Source organism: Antedon mediterranea, chromosome 4 (genome assembly GCF_964355755.1).
Source record: "Antedon mediterranea chromosome 4, ecAntMedi1.1, whole genome shotgun sequence".
Classification (NCBI taxonomy): Eukaryota; Metazoa; Echinodermata; class Crinoidea; order Comatulida; family Antedonidae; genus Antedon; species Antedon mediterranea.
The window spans coordinates 5,520,280-5,546,937 of record NC_092673.1 but is presented as its reverse complement, the minus strand read 5'-3'; the positions used below and the strand labels follow the sequence as shown (position 1 = coordinate 5,546,937).

General features: G+C 31.9%; 1 protein-coding gene across 1 annotated transcript in view; it reads right to left on the bottom strand.

Annotated features, from left to right (window-relative positions):
• Positions 1–26,658, bottom strand: part of LOC140046460 (G protein-coupled receptor kinase 5-like) — a 73,715-nt gene that overhangs the window by 42,598 nt on the left and 4,459 nt on the right. Inside the window, exons 2-4 of the mRNA XM_072091109.1 lie at positions 17,339–17,428; positions 1,950–2,062; positions 1,428–1,499 (exon numbers count right to left, since the gene is read on the bottom strand). Coding sequence (XP_071947210.1) covers positions 1,428–1,499; positions 1,950–2,062; positions 17,339–17,428 — 275 coding nt within the window. The remainder of the gene's footprint in view (positions 1–1,427; positions 1,500–1,949; positions 2,063–17,338; positions 17,429–26,658) is intronic.

The following is a 26,658-nucleotide window of genomic DNA, read 5'->3' as shown; positions in this document are numbered from 1 at the left end:
CTATCATTCACCATCTCAATAGACAGTAAATTAGTTTAAAGGGTGACATTTGATTTGTTAAATTCATATCACATGCCATTCAGTATTAATTGTGATAGACGTTCTTATACCTGCCAACTCTAATGCATAATGCGCAAGTCTCACACATGAGGGCCACTTTTATGCCTCACACATACATGGCCATTTCTTACCATCCATAACAATACTCAGAAAAAACATTGTTAAAATTATTGCCTATTTTGAAGGGAAAATAGCCTAGGACTACACGTTAATTTAATTAATTTGAGCATAATTAGCCTTGAACTATGTTTATTTGTATTTTATGGTTAATGTAGTACAGGAAAGCCTAACTCAATTTGGCGAAAAATTAAACATAGAGGGCGTACTTTTCGATTATATTAAGTTAATATAGAATATATAGAATTTTAATTTAATGTCTCACACATAAGCCACTGAAAAATTGGCAGGTATACGTTCTATTGAATTGCTGTATTAAATGGTTCTATTGAATGTTGAATGACTGGCTGCTTGTTTGAGAATCAACCTGTACAGTACTACGCGCCATCATTAATAACTAGAGCGCAGCCTTTTTTACTGGCCTAACCTCCTGCCTAGCCTTCAACATTGATTCTAAGATGGCAGTAGCAACCTGATTAATAAACAGTTTACAGTAGGTATGTTTATTATTCATTATAAACCTGACCTCATGAATATTCAATATTTGTATATTATTTCATGATATAAAAATAACACTTTTTAATAATTAATTTCAATATTGATCATAACATTTCAGTTTGACTTTGGAATCCTTTATACAATTTTATTAATTTAATAAATCTATTGAAGGATTATAAAAAATAATTCTATCTACTAATACAATAAGAGTTAAGCATCAGATTGATTATAAAAGGCAACACAAAAAGCAACATCAATTGTCAGTCACGAAAAACACATGGTCGGAAATTAAATTTTGATAGTAGCCACGTCGAACATAATCAACAAAAGGATATTACCTGAATTACGATTTAGTTATTAATGTGGATAAAGATTGCGTTCTATTGATTTCTGTTCTCTATAAAATTTAAACCGACGACGACAAATTTCTATTGAGAAGTAAACGCATCATTTCCCGCCTTATTCCATCTAGTACTAATAGAGCTCAAAGATTTCAAATGTATTTAAACACTTTGTGTATGACTTCGTAAATTGTGATTGATCAAGCATTTGGTTAAACCAAAACAAATCTCTTAAAACTCTGATTATACTTGTAACTTTCATAAAATTGTTATAACAAAGTTTAACTACACAGCTAGTGAACCATGAGAGTTGTTTAAACCCTGACAAGGTAAATTTTAATGTTATTTAAAAATTCTTTAATACAACCTTATTAAGAGACTTTGGTTTACAGGTATTTGATATATACAAACCTCAAGATATTTAGAATAAATGTCCCTTGCTTTTTCTGTCCTATCTTCATTTGCTGAAATTTCATAAACATCCTAAAAGAAAGATATTACAATTTTGTTAATAATATAACTAGCTGATCTTTTTGTTTCGTGGATAATGTAACACATTATGGGAGGAGAATATGAAGGTGCAACAGCACTATCTGTCAATTGCAGTTTTCATATTGGTACATGTAACAAAAACACTTCTTCTAAATAAAGTATTACCTCTATTATAGGGACTTTCAGGGGGCCAAACAAATTGTTAACCCCTTAATAATAATAGGGTTGTCTCTTTCATTTTAAAGGAACTGTTCCTAAATACAGGGGTGTCCAGAGGGACGGGTTCAACTGTCCTTTGGTTCGTTTCATAGGAAGATCTCCTCCCAAAAGAGGGGGTTTTACCGACAATAGCTTCTGTAATATGCATTCATTAGTATATATTTTCCTAAGGACAATTACAATAGCCATTTCTAAATAATACTTTTTTTCCCATATACTTACAACTTGATCTAAGAATGTTATTATTTTGCACAAATCTGGTTTTGTTTTGCAGAACGTCCTAAAAAGCTTCTTTCCAATAGGTTGTTGCTCACATATACTAGTAAAATTATCATCTGGTTAATAAAAAAAAGAAAGAGTATTGAAACAATAAGGTTATTTTTCTCTGTTACTTTATTTTGATACTTGATATTAATTAACCCTACATTCCTTAAGCTCTGTCCACACTGTCAAATTTATGCGACAAAATATGGACATGATGATGTCATATCCCCACCATATTTGGGCAAATCACAGCTTAATTTAATAACTTTATACCAGGTACATGGATGATCTCATCTGGTAGTGAATTCTAGTTATGCAAACTTTAGCTCTATCTACACTATTAAACTAGTTTGACAAAAAAGTGTGATGTGCCCAAATATGGTAGTGATATGACATCATCATGTCCATATATGGGCACATCACATTGTTTGTGACATAGATTTTTTATAGTGTAAACAGAGCTTTATGGGGACATATTGGGGAGTACAACATTGAGTATTGTTTTTTTGTATTTTATTAACCAAAAAGTGTGAACGGACAAAGTTATATTAACCATTTAAATTTTAAAAAGTACAGAACTTCTATATAACATACAAATTGAATACGGTAAGCCAAGAACGGTGCTATTAGTATTATACTACTGTATAGTTATGATCAAACTAAGTTCTGACTAAGCATTCAGTTGCTATTTTAGGATATAGCCATGGGCAAAGAATACTGTATTGCATATTTTGAACATTGTTTTTATTTACCTCTGTATATATTTTGCTTATAATACCCCTTTCACACCAAAAGCAAAACTCCGGAGACACTCCGGAGACACCCCGGAGTTGACGTCCCGCTGTTTGGTGTGAAAGGTAAAATCAAGCAACTCCGGAGTTTAAAACTGCGGGGTTGAACAGCTGAACATTCTCCGGAGAGCGAACTGCGGGGACACACCGGTGTTTTGGTGTGAAAGGTACCAACATCAAACTCCGGAGTGTTTCGGGTCAAAAGGTCATCCTCACACGATCACTCATTGCTTTAGTTTTATTTCAAAATACTTTAAATATTTGTACAAAATATATAGCGGGTTTAAAAAATAATTAGTAGTATCAATAAAACATTATATTACTTCTGAGACTTTTGAAAGTAATTATTAAATTAAAAATATTGTTAATTAAAATTATTCTAATGATCGTCGCTATGTAAACAAACAAAATAGAGGGCGACATTTACAATTTTATTTTATAAACCCCGGTGTTGCTAGGTTGGTGTGAAAGGGGTATCTCCGGAGTTTCTCGACGTTTTGAATGGTCATAAACCCCGGGGTGTCTCCGGAGACACTCCGGAGTTTTGGTGTGAAAGGGGTATAATTAATTATTCTACAGTAGTATATAATAATCAAGTCAGAACGGTTACTGGTACAATCGTTACAACAACAAAGTATAAAGTTCTGACTAAGCATTCAGTTGCTATTTTTGGATATAGCCATGGGCAAAGAATACTGTATTGCATATTTTGAACATTGTAGGTTATGTTAAGCATTTCCTTTTATAATTGTTTAGGCCATGGGTCCCCTATAATTAAAAATACTGGATACGCCACTAAAATAAAAAGGTGAATAATTTGACGACGTCAATTTTTTCTTCAGACCATAAAGACAATTGTCCTTCATCTTTTGAACATTTTTCGCTAAAACAGAAAACAACTTCCGCATCCTCATTTGAGAATTGACGTCCTGATTTGAGATCGGGAGATATCCAACTGGTTCCTTTTTATATACTGACGACAGAGGGCATGCTCAAGGTTTACTTGTATCATGTCATAGGGAAAAACAGGAAATAATAGTGATAACTATTATTATTGGAATAACTGGAATAGTGTACATTGTTATTAAGTTAAATGACTTCGCAATACATCACAATACTTTTACAGCGAATTGTTTGCGTTGTTCCTGACCTTTTAAATAGTATAATTTATTTTTATAGAATTGCTCATTGTTACGTATTCAAAGAAATGGTGATACCACCTGTATCGCAAACTATAAAATCTCTAGATAATGCTACGGTGTATATCTTGATAAAAGTAGGTCCTTGTAGTACATTCATTGAACTTTTTATCATTATTAACTTGATGAATCGGTAACCAGTATTCAATACTATTTTACATTGTATTTTTTAGATTGTTTAATGATTTTCTTGGTGAAGAAACACTAGAAAATAAGCTTGGTGTTGTTCAGACTCCTACAGTACACTACAATGAAAACATTACTGTAGTACTGAACCATTTCCAATTTGCACTTTTACTATAACCATTTAAATTCTTAATATTTACATTTAAAGAAAAGCAAATATACGATAAACAAAACTACACAAAGAAAAACTTTGCATAACAATTAACTTACATTTATATTATTAAATAGAAACTTGTTTTTTAATAGAAACAAATTCGATGTTTTAAAAAGTAAGTAATTATGGCAAATAAAAATCAATTTATAAAGAAGCTTTCCTCCTCCTCTTAAACATTTTCAGACATTATGCTTTCCACGATTTGTTTCAAATTTTTTCCAGTTTAGGGCAAGATGATTTTTTATTGTGTTAATGTCTACATTTTTCCATTTAAATTTTTATTTACCTCTGTATATTTTCCTTATAATTATTCTAAAGTAGCATATAATAATCAAGTCAGAACGGTTACTGGTACAATCAACAATGTACAACATTAGTTTAAATCATCAATCTAATACTGTAAAACCAGAAATTATACTACCAAAGGGAAAGAAACCATTACTGTAAATTATTAAAAGAGGTACCTAGCAAAGCAGGTAAGTTTTAACTTCTCCAAACACTTCCTATATGCCATACCCAATTGACGTCACTGAATATTGTGATCAAAAGCTTTTACAAACCACTGGATCAACACAATGCCTAAAGCAACTAATGTGTTCAACTATAAAGAAAACCACGGACCAACTTAGCTTCAGTAAATTACCGATTCAGTTGTTAGAATCATTCTACCTAGATTCAATAAAATCAATGAGTATTGTAGTTACAATTTTCGCACAAGTTTATTCGCTAATGTATTTGGAATTCTATTTTTAGAAAGTCAAACAGACGGGTTTTTTTTACGCCGCATCATCATCAAACCTCATTAAAGAAGAGAGTACGGTTTAAGATATCTTTGACATCATTGATGTTGCTATTAGTTATGGCTAAAATAAGCTACCTATCAATCCCACCTAAAATAATTTAAGTTGGTAAATTACTATGTTACAAGTAGAACAGACATAGAAAGTCAATTTCAAATGAATAAATAATAAAATATTCAACAGAAATTGGACACCACTTAAGATGCATAGCTAGTAGGATCTATACTGTTCAGTATATCTTACAGTATTTCAGCAAATATACTGTATATAATACATTTCTCAGTGTGACCACAACATTAGTAAACTAAAATATAACATTTACTGAATTATACAGTATAATAATATATTGATATCTACATTCACAACCATGAAACAAGTCTGTACGTACAGTAACCATGTACTGTACTGTACGTTCTGTATATCAAAAACAAACCCACACTAAATGTTTGATATACAGTATCATGTTATGATACATTTAGCTAATAGGGAGGTTTCGCAATCTTACGAATACGATAACGAAAACGTCACGCACACGTATTCGTTTTTCGTAAGCCAGTAAAAATCTGTTTCGCATGGCAACGAAATATTGAAGCTGCCGTCCAAAATATGACTGCGGTAAATTTGAGCGAAGCGCAGGTACGTGTTGCTTGGTGTTTGGCTGCCTAGACCTAGCGTAACATCAAAGCGAGGACTTTAAAAACTGCTATTTATCAAAATTGACCTGGCATTTTAGTAAATTGCTTTAGTAAATTACTTTCAATAAAATTATAATTATATTATAATCATGAATCATTCCTGATTCAAATGCAAAATGTTCAAAATAGATCAAAAACTATACTCGTTTTGTAGTTACGAATATGACTGGTGATATTTGTCAACACGAATACGCTTTACGAATATGAAATGGGGATCAGCTCAAAAGTTTCACAAATGTGTGACGTATCCGTTTTCGTTATCGTATTCGTAAGGTTGCGAAAACTTCTTATTTACTGTATGTTCTGTATCAAAAACAAAACGACACTAAATATCTACATTCACAACCATGATTCTGAACCAAGTCTGTATGTAATCTTGGATTGTACGTTCGGTATATCAAAAACAATATGACACTAAATGTTCCAATTTTTATACAGTATCACATGTTGTAATGATACATTTAGCTAATATCTCAACTCAAAGTCTTATACTACTGCATACAGTAATAGGTGGAAAGGATAGTTACCTTTGTGGTTGTTTGCAAAAACTAGGTGGGAAAACGGTACCATCTCTCTTTATTAAAACTACTGTACATCCATAAAAACTATTATTATAAACTATTGCAGCCAGTAATCACATTTTGTACTCTTTGTTTACAGTATATAATGGTTTAGCAAGCAAAGAGGTAACACACACTATATATTGCACACAGTTACTGTCTCATAAACTTTCTGCCGAAGAAAACTGTTCGTGTACAGTAATGCTTGGTTCCCACGAGATGCAACACAACGAAGTAACCCAACGTAAGTGTTTTCACCAATCACAAGCGATGGATTTATTGGACTGTTGCTTGTCATTGGTCAACTAGTTTTCTTTGAGTCTGCATCCTTGCATTGCGTCCAAATGGGAACCAAGCTTATGGAACTACGAAACTGTCAATAACTAATTTCATATTTTACCATTGGTTTGAAAAGAAAAAAATGTGTACATTCAACAACAAAATCGTATGTTATTGCAGTAAAGAAAATGCATTTACTGCAGTTACTGCAGTAGAATAATTGTGACATGATCATCAGGTCCTAATCTTTTTTTAAAAAGCAGACTGAACATCAATATCCGAGTGTATTACATGCAATATAGTAAACAACAAGGAAACATAATGTACTTATAGCAAATAGAAGCCTTTAAATGCTAATGAACAAATTAGTCTGCCAAAGTACTGTACAGTCTTAAAGATACTATAATATCCAAATTACAAACCGCACTAAACCTAAAAAGTACACTTCACATTCGACCTTTTAAAAGATATTATTCAGAGTTGACCTTTCTAAAACACATGTATTTGAAGAGAGTAGATAAACGAGTAGTCTAGTATCAACGAAAGACCGCGCACTGACATCAATCCTATTTCATAGACTGTTTGCCCGATCTACCTATTTATAAACATAGAGGAATAAATTAAATTAGGCATTATCAACATCAATTTTGTTTCCTCGATTGTGTCTCAATACGCCATATTGTGTCTACGCTTTCTTTCCAATAAATACTGATTTATTACAAGAGAATAAATTAAATTATGTTATTTGTGTTTATAGAACCAGTGTTTATCTCCAGACGTTTCTATTGTTTATTTTATTTCATAAGATGTTGAACACGAACAAGGTGTTTCTAGTAGAGAGTCATAGACTTAGAAGTAGGGAGTCAATCAGTCGTCAGTCAGCCAACACCCGCTGAGGACGGAGAATGGTTTCTCCGAAAATATTACGGAAATTATTTGTAGAACAGTATTAAACCTTAATTTAATGTTTATTTTTTTGTTTGCCAGTATTGGTTTATTCTCATGCTACATTACTATTAAAAAGGACTCTTATTATTAAATTTTGTTTATTTGTTTGCAGATTGTTTAATGTTTTTGTGTTTATACTAACTAGTGATAGCTGGAATGTTTTTTTTTTGCTGCTTTCAATCTTATTTTATTTTATAGAATGTTGAACACAAAACAAACATGAAATTGGCTCCGTAAAGTGCATTATCTACATATTTGTTAATATAAATAAATGTTTATTTCTTTATGTTTTGTCAATATTGGTTTATTCTCATGCTACATTAATAAAATGATTCTTATTATTCAAATTATTATTATTTCATAATATATATATATTATGGTTTGCAGGTTGTTATTGTTTGCAGGTTATTATAATAAATGTGTATTATTTTTCATGTATAATTTTAATTTTAAAAACATCTCTTTTTTTAACTGATGCATTGTGGGCCTTAACTGAATACTCACTACAACCAATGTTAGTTAAACAATTTTTGCTTGCTTTATTTCGAAGAATGTTATGTTTTTTTTATAATGTTCATTTAGAGACATTCAAAACTTTTCTGGTTTTAAATCAACAGAGTTATTTAAAAACTACCGTCAATTGTTTTAACTTCAGCTTATACATGTACACTAGATATAGGATAAAGAAATTTCATATATTTTCATTCATCAATTTCATTTAATTTTTGTACAATATGTATCTCTAGACTTTTATTATAGATATAGAAAGGTGAAACAGTACTGCGATATCGAGACTTTAGTTGCATAATATATTCAAGTTCGTGGGCGTGATGATATACAGTTTATAAAGACGATATCATACCATACGTTTGTTGATGCAACAAGCGAATAAATCTCGCGTTTTATCCACGAAAAACATAATGTCAACAAATTAAATTTTTTAAATTATATAATCTTGTTTTTAACATGTCATAAGTATTTTGATACAAATTTTATATGTATGTCTACTAGTGAATATACACAATTAAACACTGCCGACAATATGTCAAATCTTAAAATGGATAGCCATATAGCAAATTTTATAATATATATTAAAAATTTATATCCTCAGAATATTTTTAAAATTTAATTAAAATGTTTAATATTATCAAATCATAATTGGATAGGCAATAAACACAAAAAATCTTTACATTAAAACTTAATTTAGTAATTATTAACATTCCTATTAAAGATGCAATTACTAATTACTTTTAATCAAGATAATGGGAATTTGCAAGGAATATGAAAATTTAATATTTAGTCATAAATTAATATTTATATAATGAAATTATTTTGTAAAAATAAGATTTTTATTAATTATATCAATACTAATAAGTATTTTCTTCCAGCTTCTTTATTTGCTCCTGAACGAAACTAAAAATGATATACAAAATAATGGTTGGAAGTAGTAAAAGGTCTAGGCATTAAGAACAGAAGAAATTGAAGGCTGAAAATTAGATTAAAAACCATAGTTATAATATAATATTATTATCCCCTTGAATTCTCATTAATTTTTTGGAATTGAATTGAATAATGCTAAAAAATTTGTTAATAATTTACTTGTACTCATTTTCATAAAACTTAGGGATCGTGTTACAATCTAATGCAGTAACTGCAGTAACTGCTTCATTACATACTTTTTATTATTTTTCAATGTAGAAGTTTATGAGGCAGTAACTGCAGTGTACAGTATGATTAAAAATTCCCTAAAAAAGCTTGCTATAATTGCATACACAGTTTAAAGAGTAAACAAAATGGTGTTACTGCAGTAACTGCAGTAGAATTACTGCAGTAGTCGTTTAATGAAAGACATCTATAAACGAGATATTGCTTATACAGTACAATCTAATCTAATGTTATCGAGAAGCGATGCGAGGAAGACGTGTCGAATAATCGCTCCTGTAAATCAAACATTTTACGTGTCACACCAGCTGAATGCATTGTTACACATAGTCGCAACCTACGTTTACTATTGTTTATTTACCTCAAGGAATTTTGTTTACTCGATTCCAGTGTTTTATTTGCCCGCAACATGGGCGGTGGTAAGCAAAAAGGAGGACAGAGGGACGATTCGCCTGCAGTCAGGCCACGTCGTAACCAAAAAGAGGCTGAAGGAAAGGGCATCCCTTGCCTTGAAGATAAGTTAGATAAGTTCAATTGCGACATAGACTCTAAGGAAATCGCTGGCATTATCCAATCTGAATTGAAACTCTTATTTGATGGCAAATCGGACATATTGGATAACTTAGCGAAACAAATAACATCGATGATCAAGGACCAACTGGCTGAGCATATTATGCAAATTGTTAGTAAAGCCACTATGGATGCTCTTAGATTTGAACTTGACGAGTCGAATGATCGCATGAAAAAAATGGAACAGGAAATCGAGGACATTAGGGAATCACTGGATGAAAGTGAACAATATTCCAGGAGGAACTGTTTGGTGATACACGGACTGGAGGAAAAAGTAGGTGAGAATACCGATAATATTGTTACACAATTATTTAGTTCTAAGATGAACCTTACGGTGAATCATAATGACATTGATAGGTTCATGGTCAGCACACAAATACTGCAGCGGATTTTAATTCCAGTGCTACCTGTTATACTGCTATAACAGGTACTGTAGCACTGATTAAGGTTTGTGTAAAAAATTCATACAACATTTTACTGTACGTACAGTACACAGTATTGGATCTTGGAATGGGTGTTTCAAAACCAGAGATCCAAGACCAGAGACCACAGATCAGAGACCCAAGGGTTTACCTTATTGTATAATTGGGGGTCTCCCTTTTCGTAAAGTGGGGTCTCCCTTTTCGTAAAGTGGGGTCTCCCTTTTCGTATATTTGAGGTCTCCATTTTCGTATATTTGGGGTCTCCCTTTTCGTAAAGTGAGGTCTCCATTTTCGTATATTTGGGGTCTCCATTTTCGTATATTTGGGGTCTCCCTTTTCGTAAAGTGGGGTCTCCCTTTTCTTATATTTGGGGTCTCCATTTTCGTATATTTGGGGGGCTCCCTTTTCGTATATTTGGGGTCTTCCTTTTCGTATATTTGGGGGTCTCCCTTTTCGTATATTTGGGTCTCCATTTTCGTATATTTGGGGTCTCCCTTTTCGTATATTTGGGGTCTCCCTTTTCGTATATTTGGGGTCCCCCTTTTCGTATAGTGGGGTCTCCCTTTTCGTATAGTGGGGTCTCCCTTTTCGTATTGGGTCTCGGGTCTCTCGTCTCTGGTCTCTAGTTTCGAAACACCCATCCTGGAATATATAATAAACAGGCTTTTGTTGTATTTGATTTGTAATTTAAATCATTCATATTAGGTACTAACAAAATACCAAATGTTATTAAATATTACAGTTAATTAAATTGTATTTAATTATTGTAACCATCAAATAATATTGTTCTGAATTTTAATACAGTATGTTTAATAATTGGCAAGACTTTTGGCTTGTTCTATTCTATGCATCATTTGCCAATTAATAACGCATACAACACCATATATGCAACTATTAAAAACACCCATAAATTATAAAATGTTCATTTTAATATTATACTATTAATATTTTATTTTTTTACAGGGTCACAGCCAAATTATCAAATAAATACAGTAGTAGGAGGTAAAAATCTCTGAGGGTGCAAACACAATCGCTACAGTATGTGGGTGGAAGCTAGGCTTAACATAAGCCATGCTTAGCATAAGCCAGGCTTAACATAAACCAGGATAAAGTTTCAAAATAATCAGGTTGAAAAACATGAAACCCACTCGTTTCCAACTGAGTAACATTACTTCCGTCATCAAAATGCATGATTTTCAAAAATATCATTTATTGATTGAACAATTTCAATGAATATTGATTGAACAATTTCAATGAATATTGCATGATTTTTAACCAAGTTGAGCATAAATTGAAACCATTATATTACTTTTAATATCAAAATTTATTTACAAATTCTAATATCATAACTATTTTATAGAGGGACACTTTCTTGGTTTACTGTATAGTACAGTAGAATCTTTCCCTTTAATACACCCCTATTAACAGGACAGTTGTTAAAATGAACAATGGGCATATTTAAACACTATCGTCGACCCCTATTCACTTAAAGCTTGGTGCCCACTAGGACGCAACGCAAGCCACAACGCAAGCCAATTGACCAATCACAAGAAGCAGTTCAAATAATCTATCGTTTGGATTGGTCAATTCGCTTGCGTTGCGGCTTACGTCCTTGCGTTGCGTTCTAGTGGGTCCTAAAGGAATCCCCTTAAAGGCTAATTTACACAGACTAGCGGTAACAGTAAGGAGAAAACTGTAGAGCTTGTAGAATCTGTATTGATCCTGAGAGTAAAGTGTGTAAATGGTCATAAGGATTCGGAATAACCAAAGAACTTATAACACAAGAATCTCCTGTTCTTCAATTTGCATTCAAAACACAGTATCGGAAGTACAGGGTTAAAAGGTCAAACTGGGCGACGCCATTTCACAGCATGGAGCAGCGCCCCCTCCAAACTAGGAAGTCAATACTCTAACCCCCCCTAGAGTATTAGCAGATCCCCTCTATGATTTTGACTTTCTAATTTGATGCGGGCGCCCTACTCCTCAGTCAATTACTCTATCCCCCCCTAGAGTATTAGCAGATCCCCTCTATGATTTTGACTTTCTAATTTGATGCGGGCGCCCTACTCCTCAGTCAATTACTCTATCCCCCTAGAGCATTAGCAGATCCCCTCTATGATTTTGACTTTCTAATTTGATGCGGGCGCCCTACTCCATGGCTCACAATGGCGCCACCCATAGCTCTATTCTATCCCACAATGCCTTTCGAAATTGTTACGCGCTTCGGACGAACAGGAGATTCTTGTGTTATAAGTTCTTTGGAATAACATAGTTTCTATATTTGTATTACCGTCACCTCTCGTCTGTGTAAATCGACCTTAATAAGGGTTTTACTATAATTATTCATTCCACTGTTTATTCTACATCTACAACATCATTTTATAGAGCGTGGAAAAATAACATGAACCAGCTGTGTTTCCAGGTCTAGTAGTACTAGTAGGCCTATCGTGACCCTGACAACAGCAGCGAGGCAAGCTGACAGTCGTGGAATCAATTAGCAATGACAGGCCAACTTGGTAATCATCTACTTATTACAAGTTGACAGCTTTTCAAGTTGCTTGACATAAATATTGATTCAAATTAAACTTGGCTAATATTGAAAATTGACACTACGGTATAATACCAGCAAATATATTATCAGTCCTCATTTCTTCTCTTAAAATATTCAACTCTGAAATGGTCAATCACTTTTGTCCTTTTTCGGTCCATACTCAATTCTAATTCTCGAAAATTAACATACAGTATTTTTATAATTATTAACATCTCCCATCCCCTTCAAATTTTCTCTGCTCCTCGGTTGGAATCTCAAATGTTTATGTTCCAGGTTGATACCACTGTCTTGGCGGGGAGTTCAGGAAAATTTTTTACTTTTTACTCGGGGTACCCGAGTCTAGTACTCTCTCATCTTCTCCTCTTCTTCTTCTTCATCCATCTATTTGTTGTCAATTGTTCTTAATCTCAGTTTTACTGTAGTTGTTTATTTGTCTCGGGCACTAAACTCAAGATTCATAATTTCTTTGGGATCCTACTGTATCTTCTTTCCTTTATTATTTCATTTGTCTCCTTTTCATAAGGAAAAAATAAGTAAATAAATGTTTATATTGATTATTAAAAGTGAATACAATTTTGAAAACAGGCTGACCAGAATCTGTTTATGTTCTTTTTACTCATTCGTAAAATTATGAAAAATACACATATCATCAAAATCAATGCTCTTTAATTTTCAAAATATCGAAAATTTTGATAATTTTGAGATGCAGAGTGTTAAGATACGATATGATTATTTGTTTAATAAATTATGTTAATTTTAAGTAAAGTAAAACATTATAATGAATAATTTAATCAAAATTAAATATTATCCAAATTTGCAAATTTAAAGCCCCCTTCCCTACGTTTTTTAGATCTAATTTAAGATCACAAACTATATTTAATGTAAAAATAATACTATATGGTCCTATTGCGATAACTTTTTTCGTCTTTAAAAGGTTTAAAATGTGAAAAATAAGTTGATTCTAATAATTATAGCGGCCTGCTATAAATCCCAAAATGCATTGCGCGCGGATTGATATTTTTGTTTTTCACCTGTAATTCGCCCACTTTTCGATCGATCGTGAGGCCAAAACAAATGGAAGACTCCTAACTTTTCAGCGAAAATACCGGGTTTTCCCCAATTTGTATCAACGGAGTCTGGCAAAAATAGAAAGACAATTAATGCAGCAACTATACAACGTCAGGCTAGGTATATAGCTAGCGTATGATGTTCGTACGTTACCGATGTTTACCAGCTAGGCCTACAAAACTAAGCCTAGCTGGGCTAGGCCTAAGACCGTCCACGAGAGGCCGATCGCTGCGAGCTACTTAAGTAGTGCATTGTTTCTCACTTTTTATCATAATTTACCATAAAACGTACATTTAAGACAAGGAATGACATGGTTTAATGTTTTTTAAGTGATATATATGTATTGTTTTCCAAAAAACGTCCAAAATTGCAGGGAAGGGGTCTTTAATGACCATTGTTTCAGCTACACTATGAACTCTGATTAAATTATGTGCTGCCCTCTATAATTTAATGATCTGAGCAAAATTGACAATATGTGAACCAGAATCCGACGACGTATAATGCCAGATACAATAAACAAAATATAGGATAATAATATGTGGTTAGCAAATCAATAAGGATCGATATCAAACCTTCATTTCCTGCTAAGAAATCGAAATAAAATACTATAAAATTGCATTTTTACTTACAGAGAACAATTGGTTGTACTTTTCATACATATTGTCATCAACTTATTTAGCCAACTAGCTAAAATTACTGGATGAGATGTTAATATGCCACTGACTGAAGTTATACTAAACAGTAGTTATACCTTTTGATTTTTTATAAACATTTGTTATTGTGCTCAGAAATGTATTTTTGTATCAAGCTTCTCAATTTGTAATTTTCTTTTTTGCAGCGGAGTTCCACCCTCCTGTTTTCTGTTTGTTTATTCACACTTTGTAAATCATATGCAATAACTGATTGTACTGTTTTTTTTTTTTTTAAATAAAACACTACTACTAGTAGTAAAGAATACTACTTTACCCACCTACATGTATGTGTACAGTATGGAAATCATGTTTATAACAAGGGTTCAAGGATGTAGCTAATCAGATACGCTGAAATTAGTCACGTGTGCGCTCTTTATTTTTTGACTATCATGAACTGTCCATTCTTTGTATACTATCATAATATGTCTATAGATTATTAATAACCTATAGCTCTGTCTATACTATCTACTAGTTTGACAAAAAAAAGTGTGATGTGCCTAAATATGGTGGTGATATGCTCAAATATGGTAGTGATATGTCATCATGTCCATATGGATGGGCACATCACATTTTTTTGTCACATAGAGTTTGATAGTGTAGACAGAGCTTAAGGTAATTTGGGCAGTTGCCATCAAGAAAATCCACATATGAATGTTCAAATCTATTTTCTTGATCTTGCAATTAAATTAGTGTGCTAATCACTCAGGTTTCTGTGGGTGACACAACCTCTTCCAATAATCTCTTTTCCTTATCCTGTATTCCTATTTTTTATTCTGGGTAGCCGAGTCTAGGACTCGTCCATCTTCTCCTCTTCCTCTTCTTCTTCTTCCATCTTTACGCGTCGTCTGAAGGCTCTGAAACATGGCATGCATTCTATACTAGGGTAATAGGTGAACAAAGCTATAGAGAGAAAATGTTCGTACATCAACCGGATGCAGAATTATGACGTCATAAACATGGTACCAATCGTAAAAAAATTGCGATTTATAAAGTACTACTCCTCCCTTATTTGTTGTAGTATTGAGCTGGGATTTGGCATGGGTATACTGCAGGGACATGTCCTCAAAGCTATAGAGCCAAATTTTTCAATTTCAAACCTTATGCAGACATATGTCGTCTCAAAGATGGTACCTTGGTGGCAAACGATTTTCGTCGTAATATAGCCGTGTTTGGTGTCATTTCAAAGGTCTTGACTTGGAGAATAAGAATATATACAGTAAAATGATATTGTGACATCACTTCTGTTCTTTGAGATTTCACAATTTACCGTAAATATACCATTTTCGGTTATGTGACGTAACTTTTCGGAATATATATCGTATTTGGTAGTGAGGTTATTGATGTGTATGTGACATTACATCCCGTCTTATGACGTCATTACAGCTTCTTTTGCTGTACCCAGAGTATCGCACATTCGTGCTTGTTCATGCTAGTATCTATGCTAAATAATATGCTCTCTGCTATATTGCAGGTCTATCCACATCTGGCACATGTCCAATGACTACCATTAATACTCATGGTTGTAGTCATCAAGCAACAATTGCAATTACATTTGATATCATATGACAACTCCGGACAATGATATTAAAATGGGGTTTTTTTTTATGAGGAGAATGTTCGGCAGATGTTATTAAAAAGCCAACACAATAAAGATCATATTGCTGATTCTACATACTACACTGTCAACATGTCAATCCAAATTTTACAATAAAGCACAGCATCTCATTTTGTACAATATTACACAAGTCAATCAGGGGTCACAATAATCAATATATTACATACATAAGTCAATCTGGGGTCACAATATTACACTATACTATAGATTTATGGTATAATTTTGTGAACCAATCATATTTTGACAGAAATAAAATTCTCCTGAGACATTTGTTCTTAGAAGAACCAAGGATTTGTAAATTTAAACAATTAATTAACAGGGGAATACGATGAAATGAAAAATAATTATTAGATATTATAGAAGAACCAGACGCTGATTGTCTTGGCTCTTTGCCATCATTACAATGCTTTGCCTAGCAGAAATGAAACTTTTAATATGTTTATTATACAATGGTTTATCATCTAGCATAAAATAAACTCTTTATGTCACCAAATCCACTTTTGTCACCCAATTCCATACTGCATCTTACAGTTCATGTCTAAGTATCTAGGAAAGCTTTACATGTATGTTACAACTGTATCTGTATATTTTACAGTGCTTTTTATCTAGCATAAAATAGACAAAACTCTATGTCACCAAACCTTTGTCAACCAATTCCATAATGTACAGTATCTTACAGTCATTTCGTCAGTATCTTAGGAAAGCTTTACATGTTTGTCACAAGCTACAACTATATTTGTATCCTTTAATGGTTAGATTAAAATATCATAACATGTGTCATGTATTTAGGTTTGTGCCTATGATACTATATAAAATATAACATTTGCCTAGATACAGTGCACTACAACATCTACTGTACAAATCAACCTCTTATCAATTTTAATTTACAAGCGCGGTTAAATTATAATATACCACATCCTCTGTTGCTCTTTTCTGAAAGTATTTGGCACTAATATTTCAGGTCGTATCGTTTCTGGAAACTTTCTTCTTTATAATTTGGCCAAAAAACGCGAAATCAGCGTTGCAAAAAATCAAGATGTGTCATGTATGATTGCACTGACCTTTAGAATGAACTTAGTCCTTGTGAGACAATGACGTCAATTTATACGAGCTAATTTATAGAAATATTCAGTTAAGTGAGACAATAAACCTTACCTATGTTTACATTTTGACAGAGGGATATATGTGGAAATTTCAGGATTTGTTTCCATTTCTTGCTTCTTCCTTTTCGTTTTCCTCCATTTCCTACAAAACAAAGATACATATTAATTTAAATATTCATTCTATTTTTTTCATTTCATTTTACGACTCTCGTAAAGACTTTGAAACAGGCCAATACGACTAGTTTTCTCAGAAAATCAGGTTTTCATGTCATATACAGTACAATAATAAGGTATATAATTTAGGGTTTAGCCTGTATACAGCAGAGTGATATATTGTTTCGGGTACATTAAACTAAATACAGACAGTATCAAGAGCCATCTAAATAAACAACCATACCTGGTTAAAATAAACACAATGAATTGGTCATTTAAATAAAGGATCATGTCAAAATTATTCTACTGCAGTTTACTGCAGTAACTACTCTACATTTTAATTATTTACTTAAACGTATAATTTTTACTGTTTTCATACAAAGTATACAGATCTATAAAAGGCTTTCTAAATAATTGTTCTAGCAAACAAAACAGCAAAGTGCAGTAACTAATATATTTTTATTTGGTCCCTAAAAAAGCTAATAAATTTAAAACCAAGACAACAAAATTCATCATTAAATATCCTTACAGTTATACTGTACACAGTATATCAAATAAATGCAATGGTATTCAAAATAATTTGCTAATGTATTCAAAAATAAAGAATATATATCTGACATTTATTATGATATTGTACACAGGAATATCCACAAATCATTTTTATGACTTTGAAATCTGCAGACAGTACTATCATTTTTATTGGTAAAGTTCAACTTTGAGAACATAGCAAATGTTATTAGTCATTCGTGGAGCAAACATTAATACATCGCTGCCTGTGATTCATCATTGTTTGTGAATAAAATGCATGGAAGTAGTGCCCTTGCTTTATCTTTGTCTTGTTTGAAAAGAATTTTCATGAGCTATGCTGCAGTGGCTAGTTTGAAAGGGCACGTACTATAAGACCAAAAAGCGTTTGTTCGACCCCTCAATTCAATTACATTCAAAATAAAAGTTATTTACTTCCTTTTAAGATTAAAACAATAATGGGAAACATATACAAATAACAACAATAAATCTGGGAGGGGGGTGGGGAAGGCAGCATCCCAGAAAGATACAGGTCTGCCTGGGACACAAAACGAAGACAAGCGGGGGACGGGACAGCACAAATCAACAGAAAACAACCAGGACATTAAACTCATGCCTTAGTGTATTGTGTACCCGAAATACAATACTAACTATCAGAGTAAGATACAAAACAAATGGTAGCAGTACTAGCAGGGCATTCCCCCATCTTATCAACAGGGATTTCATCAAACAAATTTTTTAAGCATTCTTTTAAATTCTAGTTTCTTTTTTTTCAACATGATATTTCCATATTTGTTTAATGCTCATCAAGACTCTAATAACTATAGATATCTTGCATAACTCTCATAAAAAAAATGTGTAATATGTTCTAAAATAATTTTAAGTGATGAAAAATGTATAGAAATACAGTATAACAGACAATATACTATCCAATCAAAAAGTGTTTAATTTGAGGAATTCTTACAACCTGAAGTTCCAAGAATCAATCAGAAGTTTTATCTTTTGAAAGCAAATGTTGTAAAATGATTTCATTTGTTATCCTCGTGCAACATTATTATTGCCATCAATTTCATTATAATGATAATGCTTTTCTTAGATTTCTTCTGAAGTGTATAAATTGTGTTTTTTTCTTTTTCATTTCTGGATGACAAGTTTCATTACAATGTTATACGGCCTCGTGCAACAACACCTTTCTAGTGAATGAGTCTTTTTTTTTCTGTTGCAAAAATAAAGATTTTAGTATTATTTTAAAACAGGGTAATGCGTTTAAGAGCTTCGGCTCATTGCATACCCGTTTTGTATCAAATAAGTTTATAGAAATATTCTTGTGAAAGAAATACTGTGTAAATATATTTTTTGTTGATACAAATAAATGGTACGTATATAGTACCGCGAATGATAAAAAAAATTCTTGGTACTGTATATAAATAGTTATCATTGGCCAATTGTATGATAGTGACAGTCATGTATCACATGTGACACCTGTATCATGCTGTAAGCCTACTCTAAGCTAACACTTGACATAATACAGGCAACACACATTCTGTAGTACAGAATTTGCCTATTACACTGGGCATAAAATGTCTTACGTGGAGATACAGTTTACAGAAAATCAATAGACACCAAATGTTCATCAGTAAATTATATGATGAATATAATTATTCAACAATTTTTAATGTTATTAATCACCTAAAAAATATAAGGATATTGTTGTCATGGATATGTATATTTTATATGCAAATGACAATAAATGGAAGTAATTTTCAACTGATGAATGTAGTTGTACAGTATGCCACACATGAGCTTAAAATTCTTTGGACATTTTTCTAAAACTCCACCCTAAAGAGCTACAGTATCTTTATTATACCATAATATTTAGTGTAATCACCAAGATCATTTTGGACATTATAGATATATAGAGTCCTAGTACAGTAGTGGCGTGTGCAAGTGTGCAAATAAATAAAATAAAATACGAATACGATAACGAAAACAGATACGTCACGCACATGTATTCGTTTTTTGTAAGCCAGTAAAAATCTGTTTCGCATGTCAACGAAATATTTAGGACGCCGGCCAAAATATGACTGCAGTAAATTTGAGCAAAGCGCAGGTACGTGTTGCTTGGTGCTTGACTGCCTAGGCCTAGCGTAACATCAAAGCGAGTGAGGACTTTAAAAACTGCTATTTATCAAAATTGACCTGGCATTTTAGTAAATTACTTTCAATAAAAGTATAATTATTATTATAATCATGAATCATGCCTGATTCAAATGCAAAATGTGCAAAATAGATCCAAAACTATACTCGTTTTGTAGTTACGAATATGACTGGTGATATTCGTCAACACGAATACGCTTTACAAATATGAAATGGGGATCAGCTCAAAAGTTTCACAAATGTGTGACGTATCCGTTTTCGTTATCGTATTCGTAAGGTTGCGAAACCTCCCTATTAACAACATAATCTTGATATAAACAATTTGTAAACAGACCCAAAATAACCAATCAAAATCAAGTTTATGGCCCGATTAAAACTTACTTTCAGAAAGTGCATCGAACCGACAAAAATCCCAAAGCTAAATTAAGGTTGAAGAAATGAAATGGAACACTTTATATCTACTCAATAATCAGAAATTAATTGATTCAGTCCTTAGCATTGATTACAGCTTCAGTTCATATTTGTTTACGCAACTTGTGAAAACAGTGATCGAGGCAAGGCAGTGCCTTTGCTGACGTTATGCCACGCAAAACCAAGTCAGCATGAAATTTTGAATCAACACAATTGGGGCTAAACAGCAGGAGGCAGGTTTTAGAGTGATTTACATCCAAGAGTATAGACACCTTTTGCTCCTTATGCCCTAAGCAGAACAAGATGCATTATGGTATATCCAGGCTTCCTAGATACAGTTTAATAACTTGTTTATTCCAGAACAGATTCACTACAAATATGGAATTGTTATAATAAAAAAAACAGCTGTCATGATTTCGTGATCAATTTGTTGGAATAGTAAATACATTTTTATACAGATGTGCTACACGTATTTTGTCATATGATTATGAAACTCTACGAATTTAAAATGTATAAAATATTAATTAAATGAATGTTCTTTTTCAATTAAACTACTGAAATTTGCTGTGATGAACATCCTACTGTACAATTCTAAAAGAATTTTTTTAAACAATAAACAGATAAAAAATATCACTGAGCTTGATTAGTAAAGTAATTAACTAATTTGGGAAAGCCAATCTTTGTTGTGTGTACATTGGTCCATGAAGAGAATAAATAATATTTACCTGATTATGATTATATATTTTAAAATATAATTCAAACAACCCTTCAAGTGAGGCCAACATTGTTAAAATAAACATTTAATACCTGCTCTTAATATTTTTCACTATAACTCTATTATTCAAAATAAATATAAACTTTAATAGTATTGACCGTATCAAAGGGGATACAGTGTCTTTTTGGTTTTGAAGGTGGTATTATTATTTTATTAAAACGTTTACGAAAATACATAGTGTACAGTACATCAACTCCGAAAACTCTACAATAAACTGAATTTAACCATATAAATAATCTCTTCTTCTCAACAAAAATCATGTGGTCGATTTCGTTGGTAGCTGTAAACAATACTTAATTAATGTGCGTTTCATCCACTACAGGTAAGTCAAACACAATCTTTAAATAGGCTTTTCCGTTCCATTTAACTGCAGGTTTTTATTGACTGCATCATGTAGATACAGTTACTATTAACCAGCATGTCAACATGATACGTTAGTGTTACTATAGTCAGTGTAACAATTATGGATTTGAACTCTGCTGACCTTTCATACAAATTTACATTTATATGGAATACTGTTCTTGCTCCAAGATGTACAATGAGAGTTGAATCTGATATATTCACAGAGAATTATAAATTAAAATTTATATTAATTTAGAATATTTTTAAAGATACATTGTCCCGCTTAAAAATTTTTTTTTTTCATTATTTTTTGTTGAATATGGCATTTTAATATCACGTATTAGTTATGCACGTTGACCAAAAACTGGATCAAAAAAAAAAACTATTTACCTAAAAAAATGTAATTTAGAGCAAAAAATACTTGAATTGTCTGTCAGACAATGGTTTTTGGTATAAAATTAACTGTTTTCATGCGTCTTCTTATAAGTGAAATAATTATTTTTTCTTAAACCTGCAAAATGGTCTATTCAAAATCTGATTTTATCAATCTTCATTTATCATGTTTTTGGGGGACAATACATCTTTAATAAACTATGACCTTATTTCATTTGAAAAAAAAAATGAATACTAATTTCTGCATTTTCTTTGTGTGGTTTAGAATTTCTCCTTGTCTGTTAAACGTGAAATAAAACTGCACTGCAGTTGACAATTGCACAAACACTACAGTACGAGTTTTTCATAATATTAATAAGTCATGTTCCATAAAATCAATACTTACCAGTTAGTCAATCTATAATTACAGTAGTCTATCAATCTGGATATAATTAGTCTATTACTACATAAACATACAGAAGCATAAATCGTGAATTAAAATTTACTCGTCGGTAACCTTCTACAGATCCTAAATCAATACGAATCTTAGCCAATGTTGATTTTCTAATTATACTGAAAACATACTGTAATACCAGCCATGTTACTAAAAATAGATTTATGATAAAAAGAATATATCTTATTATGTAACAAATTATGATAAATTTATTATGTTACTTACTGAAAATTTAGGAATTTAATGAATTTTTAGATATTTCTAGTTAGGATTTGATACTTCATTGTTGGCGATTTTAATACTGTATGCGTATTTATGTACATACAGTATATTACTGTGAAAGTAGTTTATATGGTACTGTAGGAGGAAGGAAATAGGATATTAAGAAGAGTTTAAATTCAAGTGCTAAATGGCTTTAATATTTCCCTTTTATTTGGTAGATACTACAGTATTATCTTTACAACAATGTTTCATTATTTATGCATTTTATTTATTTTGCATAAACAATATAAATTGTTTATAAATTATATTTTGGAATTTTTGTTATTAACTATAAAATGTAAAAATATATGCAAAATATTAATTAGTAATATTATAATAATCTAAATATAAATTATACAATATTTTTCTGAATAATAATTATTGAGTCGAGCTTGTAACTATTTATTGATTAATACTGTCATTAACATGCATTTTAATTACCTTGTTTATGAATTATGTAAATTAATTTTGAACAAATTATCACAGGAGTACAGTATGAAGATCTAAAACTCGCAATTAATTTAATTTCGGCTTACAATAAATCAAACCCATGCATGTTGTAATGAATATCCTCTTAGCCTATGCATAATGTTATTTATAAGTCAAACGATAATTTATGATATAGGTCTGGTATGTGTATAATGCCAGGCTTGGATTCTTACAGCTTTTAACCAGTAAACATACAGAATAGGAATGTCTTTTAGTATGAAGCTGAACTGCTTTCCCGATTCTGTCGTCAACATCGGATATTATTTAACTCTTTTTCAGTCAATACATGTTTACAATAACAATAACATGCGCTATTAAAATGAATATGTTTTTCAACTTTTTCTTTTAAAAATAAACCCACAAAAACCAGTGAATGTTCTTTAAATTACATTCATTTAATTATTTTAATTAACAATATTATTTCAATGAAAAGAGACCTAAAGAATGACAATACAGTAGTCTGGTATTTCATTGGCATGTACAGACTTTAATACTAGACAGACAAAATGTCGTTTTTTTTTAATGCATACAGTACAGTACTGTCCTGTAGTAGCTTCCAAAATGATTTTCCCAAACCCATACGCTTGAACTTTATCTGATCTCATAAAATTACAGTAGTTATGACCAAATTCCAATTAAAACCACACATGGTTGGAGGAAATGGTGATTAAACGTGATATAAAATGTTATCAATAAACATTGATATAAAATGTTATCAATAAACAGATACTTCGTCGGGAATCCCATGATACAGTATTGTACAGTATGTCTAACAGTACTGATAGCATAGTAATCATACAGTAGTATACATTAAGTACCACAGTAACACAGACAGTATATCAGGAAGTATTACAGTATCATACAGTACTGTACAAAGTACCATATACTGTACAGTTTAGTAATGTATGTAGTACTGTACAGTACGTACTGTAACACACAAGTGTACAGTACACAACACTACACTGTAAAAGAAAGTACTGTACCACACAGTAAAATACAACAAAGTAAACATAGCATACAGTATACAGTAACACACAGTACCAAACATTTACTGTACAGTACTTGTAAGAAAGTACTGTACAGTAATACTGTATACAGTACAGTACCACGGAGCAATATTACAGTAGTACTGTACAGTAACAGTAGCACACATTTCAAAGTACTACAATCCAGTGTTGCGCTGTAACTTTTAAAATATTGTTGAAAAATATATAGAAAATGGAATCTATCAATGACAATACGTACTTTAATTACACTACTATTAAAGCCCCATTCCCTACGTTTTTTAGATCTATTTTAAGATCACAAACTATATTTAATGTAAAAATAATACTATATGGTCCTATTGCGATAACTTTTTTCGTCTTTAAACGGTTAAAAATGTGAAAAATAAATCGATTCTAATAATTATAGAGGCCCGCTATAAATCCCAAAATGCATTGCGCGCGGATGGATATTTTTGTTTTTCACCTGTAATTCGCCCACTTTTCGATCGATCGTGAAGCCAAAACAAATGGAAGACTCCTAACTTTTCAGCGAAAATACCGGGTTTTCCCCAATTTGTATCAACGGAGTCTGGCAAAAATTGAAAGACAATTAATGCAGCAACTATACAACGTCAGGCTAGGTATATAGCTAGCGTACGATGTTCGTACGTTGTCGATGTTTACCAGCTAGGCCTACAAAACTAAGCCTAGCTAGGCTAGGCCTAAGACCGTCCACGAGAGGTCGATCGCCGCGAGCTACTTAGGTAGTGCATTGTTTCTCACTTTTTATCATAATTTACCATAAAACTTACATTTAAGACAAGGAATGACATGGTTTAATGTTTTTAAAGTGATATATATGTATTATTTTCCAAAAAACGTCCAAAATTGCAGGGAAGGGGTCTTTAAGTATTATAAATTAATTTTTAGCCAATAACAACTTGATACACTGGTAAAAAGTAGATTTAATATGACATTGACAAAGACATGATGTATACACATCTACACGGTAAGTGTGCAGTTATTGACACAGCAGAAGAAAACCTCTTTGAAGTTGCGAAGCATTGAACCTCATCAATATAAACGTAAACGTATGGTATATTCATCGCGTAGGTAATTGATCATCAGTTTAGAGATGAGAGGAATCCAGGCTGTGTAAAGATAATGATGAAGCTGGCAATAAGGTCTTCTTAAGGAGTTCACAAGGCTTTTAAACTATAAACAACTTAGCATAATAAAATCCACATTAAACTAACAACTACAAACTTAACACATCTCTTGGCACTATAGGAATTACGAATTAATAATTACGCAAGAATATGAAGATATTTTCAGGCTTGGCGTCAGAAGGTGAAGACCCACTAATCAGTCATATACTGTATCTCAAAGAAAACTGCTAAATCTTTGTTTTTTTAATTAACTACTGTATGGCATGACTTGTTCATTAGTACTGCTGGTGTACTATACTATAATTGTAGATTATTTTAATTAAAAATTCACTACAGTAATGAAAAGCTGTTGATAAATAAATGTAGGCTAAAAGATACAGTAGAAGTATATTTCTGTTACTGTAACTGTATACCATTCAGATACTGTAAAAAAGTAAACCAAAAAAATAAGGCATTTAAGGGCCTACAAAGAACGGAGAAATTTAATTTAAATTTTGACTGTAAAAGTATTAAAAATTGGTTCTTTTCTGTGTTAATATTAACTGTTTAAAGCATTTTGCATTTTTTTTAAACTGTAGTTTCTTGTCAATAGAAACCGGCCCAAAAGTGATGACAAAATTTATTCACCAATATCAGAAGAACTTAATTTTTAGGTTAACGAACTGTGAAAGGTACAGAAGTAGGAAATCCCATTGATGTGTTACAGACGAAACCAAGATTTTAATCATGAACATGAATGAAAAAATAGTTAAATCCATGCAGCTATAGGATGTAAAACATTATAGGGTATGTCATTTGATTAGCACCAGGAAACCATTAGCAAACCACTAGCAAACCATCAGGAACAGGTCTACAGTACAGTTGACCCACATCCAAGACCTATGGATTTGACCCTGTCCACAGTGGTGACCACTTTAGCGAAGTTGCTTTATTCCAATGACACATCGACAGACAACGAGGGCGCATTGTCTGTCTTACTCATAGTCGAACACGATCTACACAGCAGGATCCAATAAAATGGGGATTTGTGCAGATTATGTTTTGAATTACATATCATGGTGGTCAGTGTTGTATCCCACAAAACAAGTATGTTATTTCTGAGACATTGAACTCTAACATGGCTTAACGAGGAATGTTATAATTTTAGAACACTCCTTAATTGTATTTATTGTTTGCATCGTATGAATCAATTACCAAACAACTTTAACATAACTTGTAAAGCCCAAACAAAATGACAAGTTAACTTCTTATATAATAAAAAAAGACATTCACAACTTA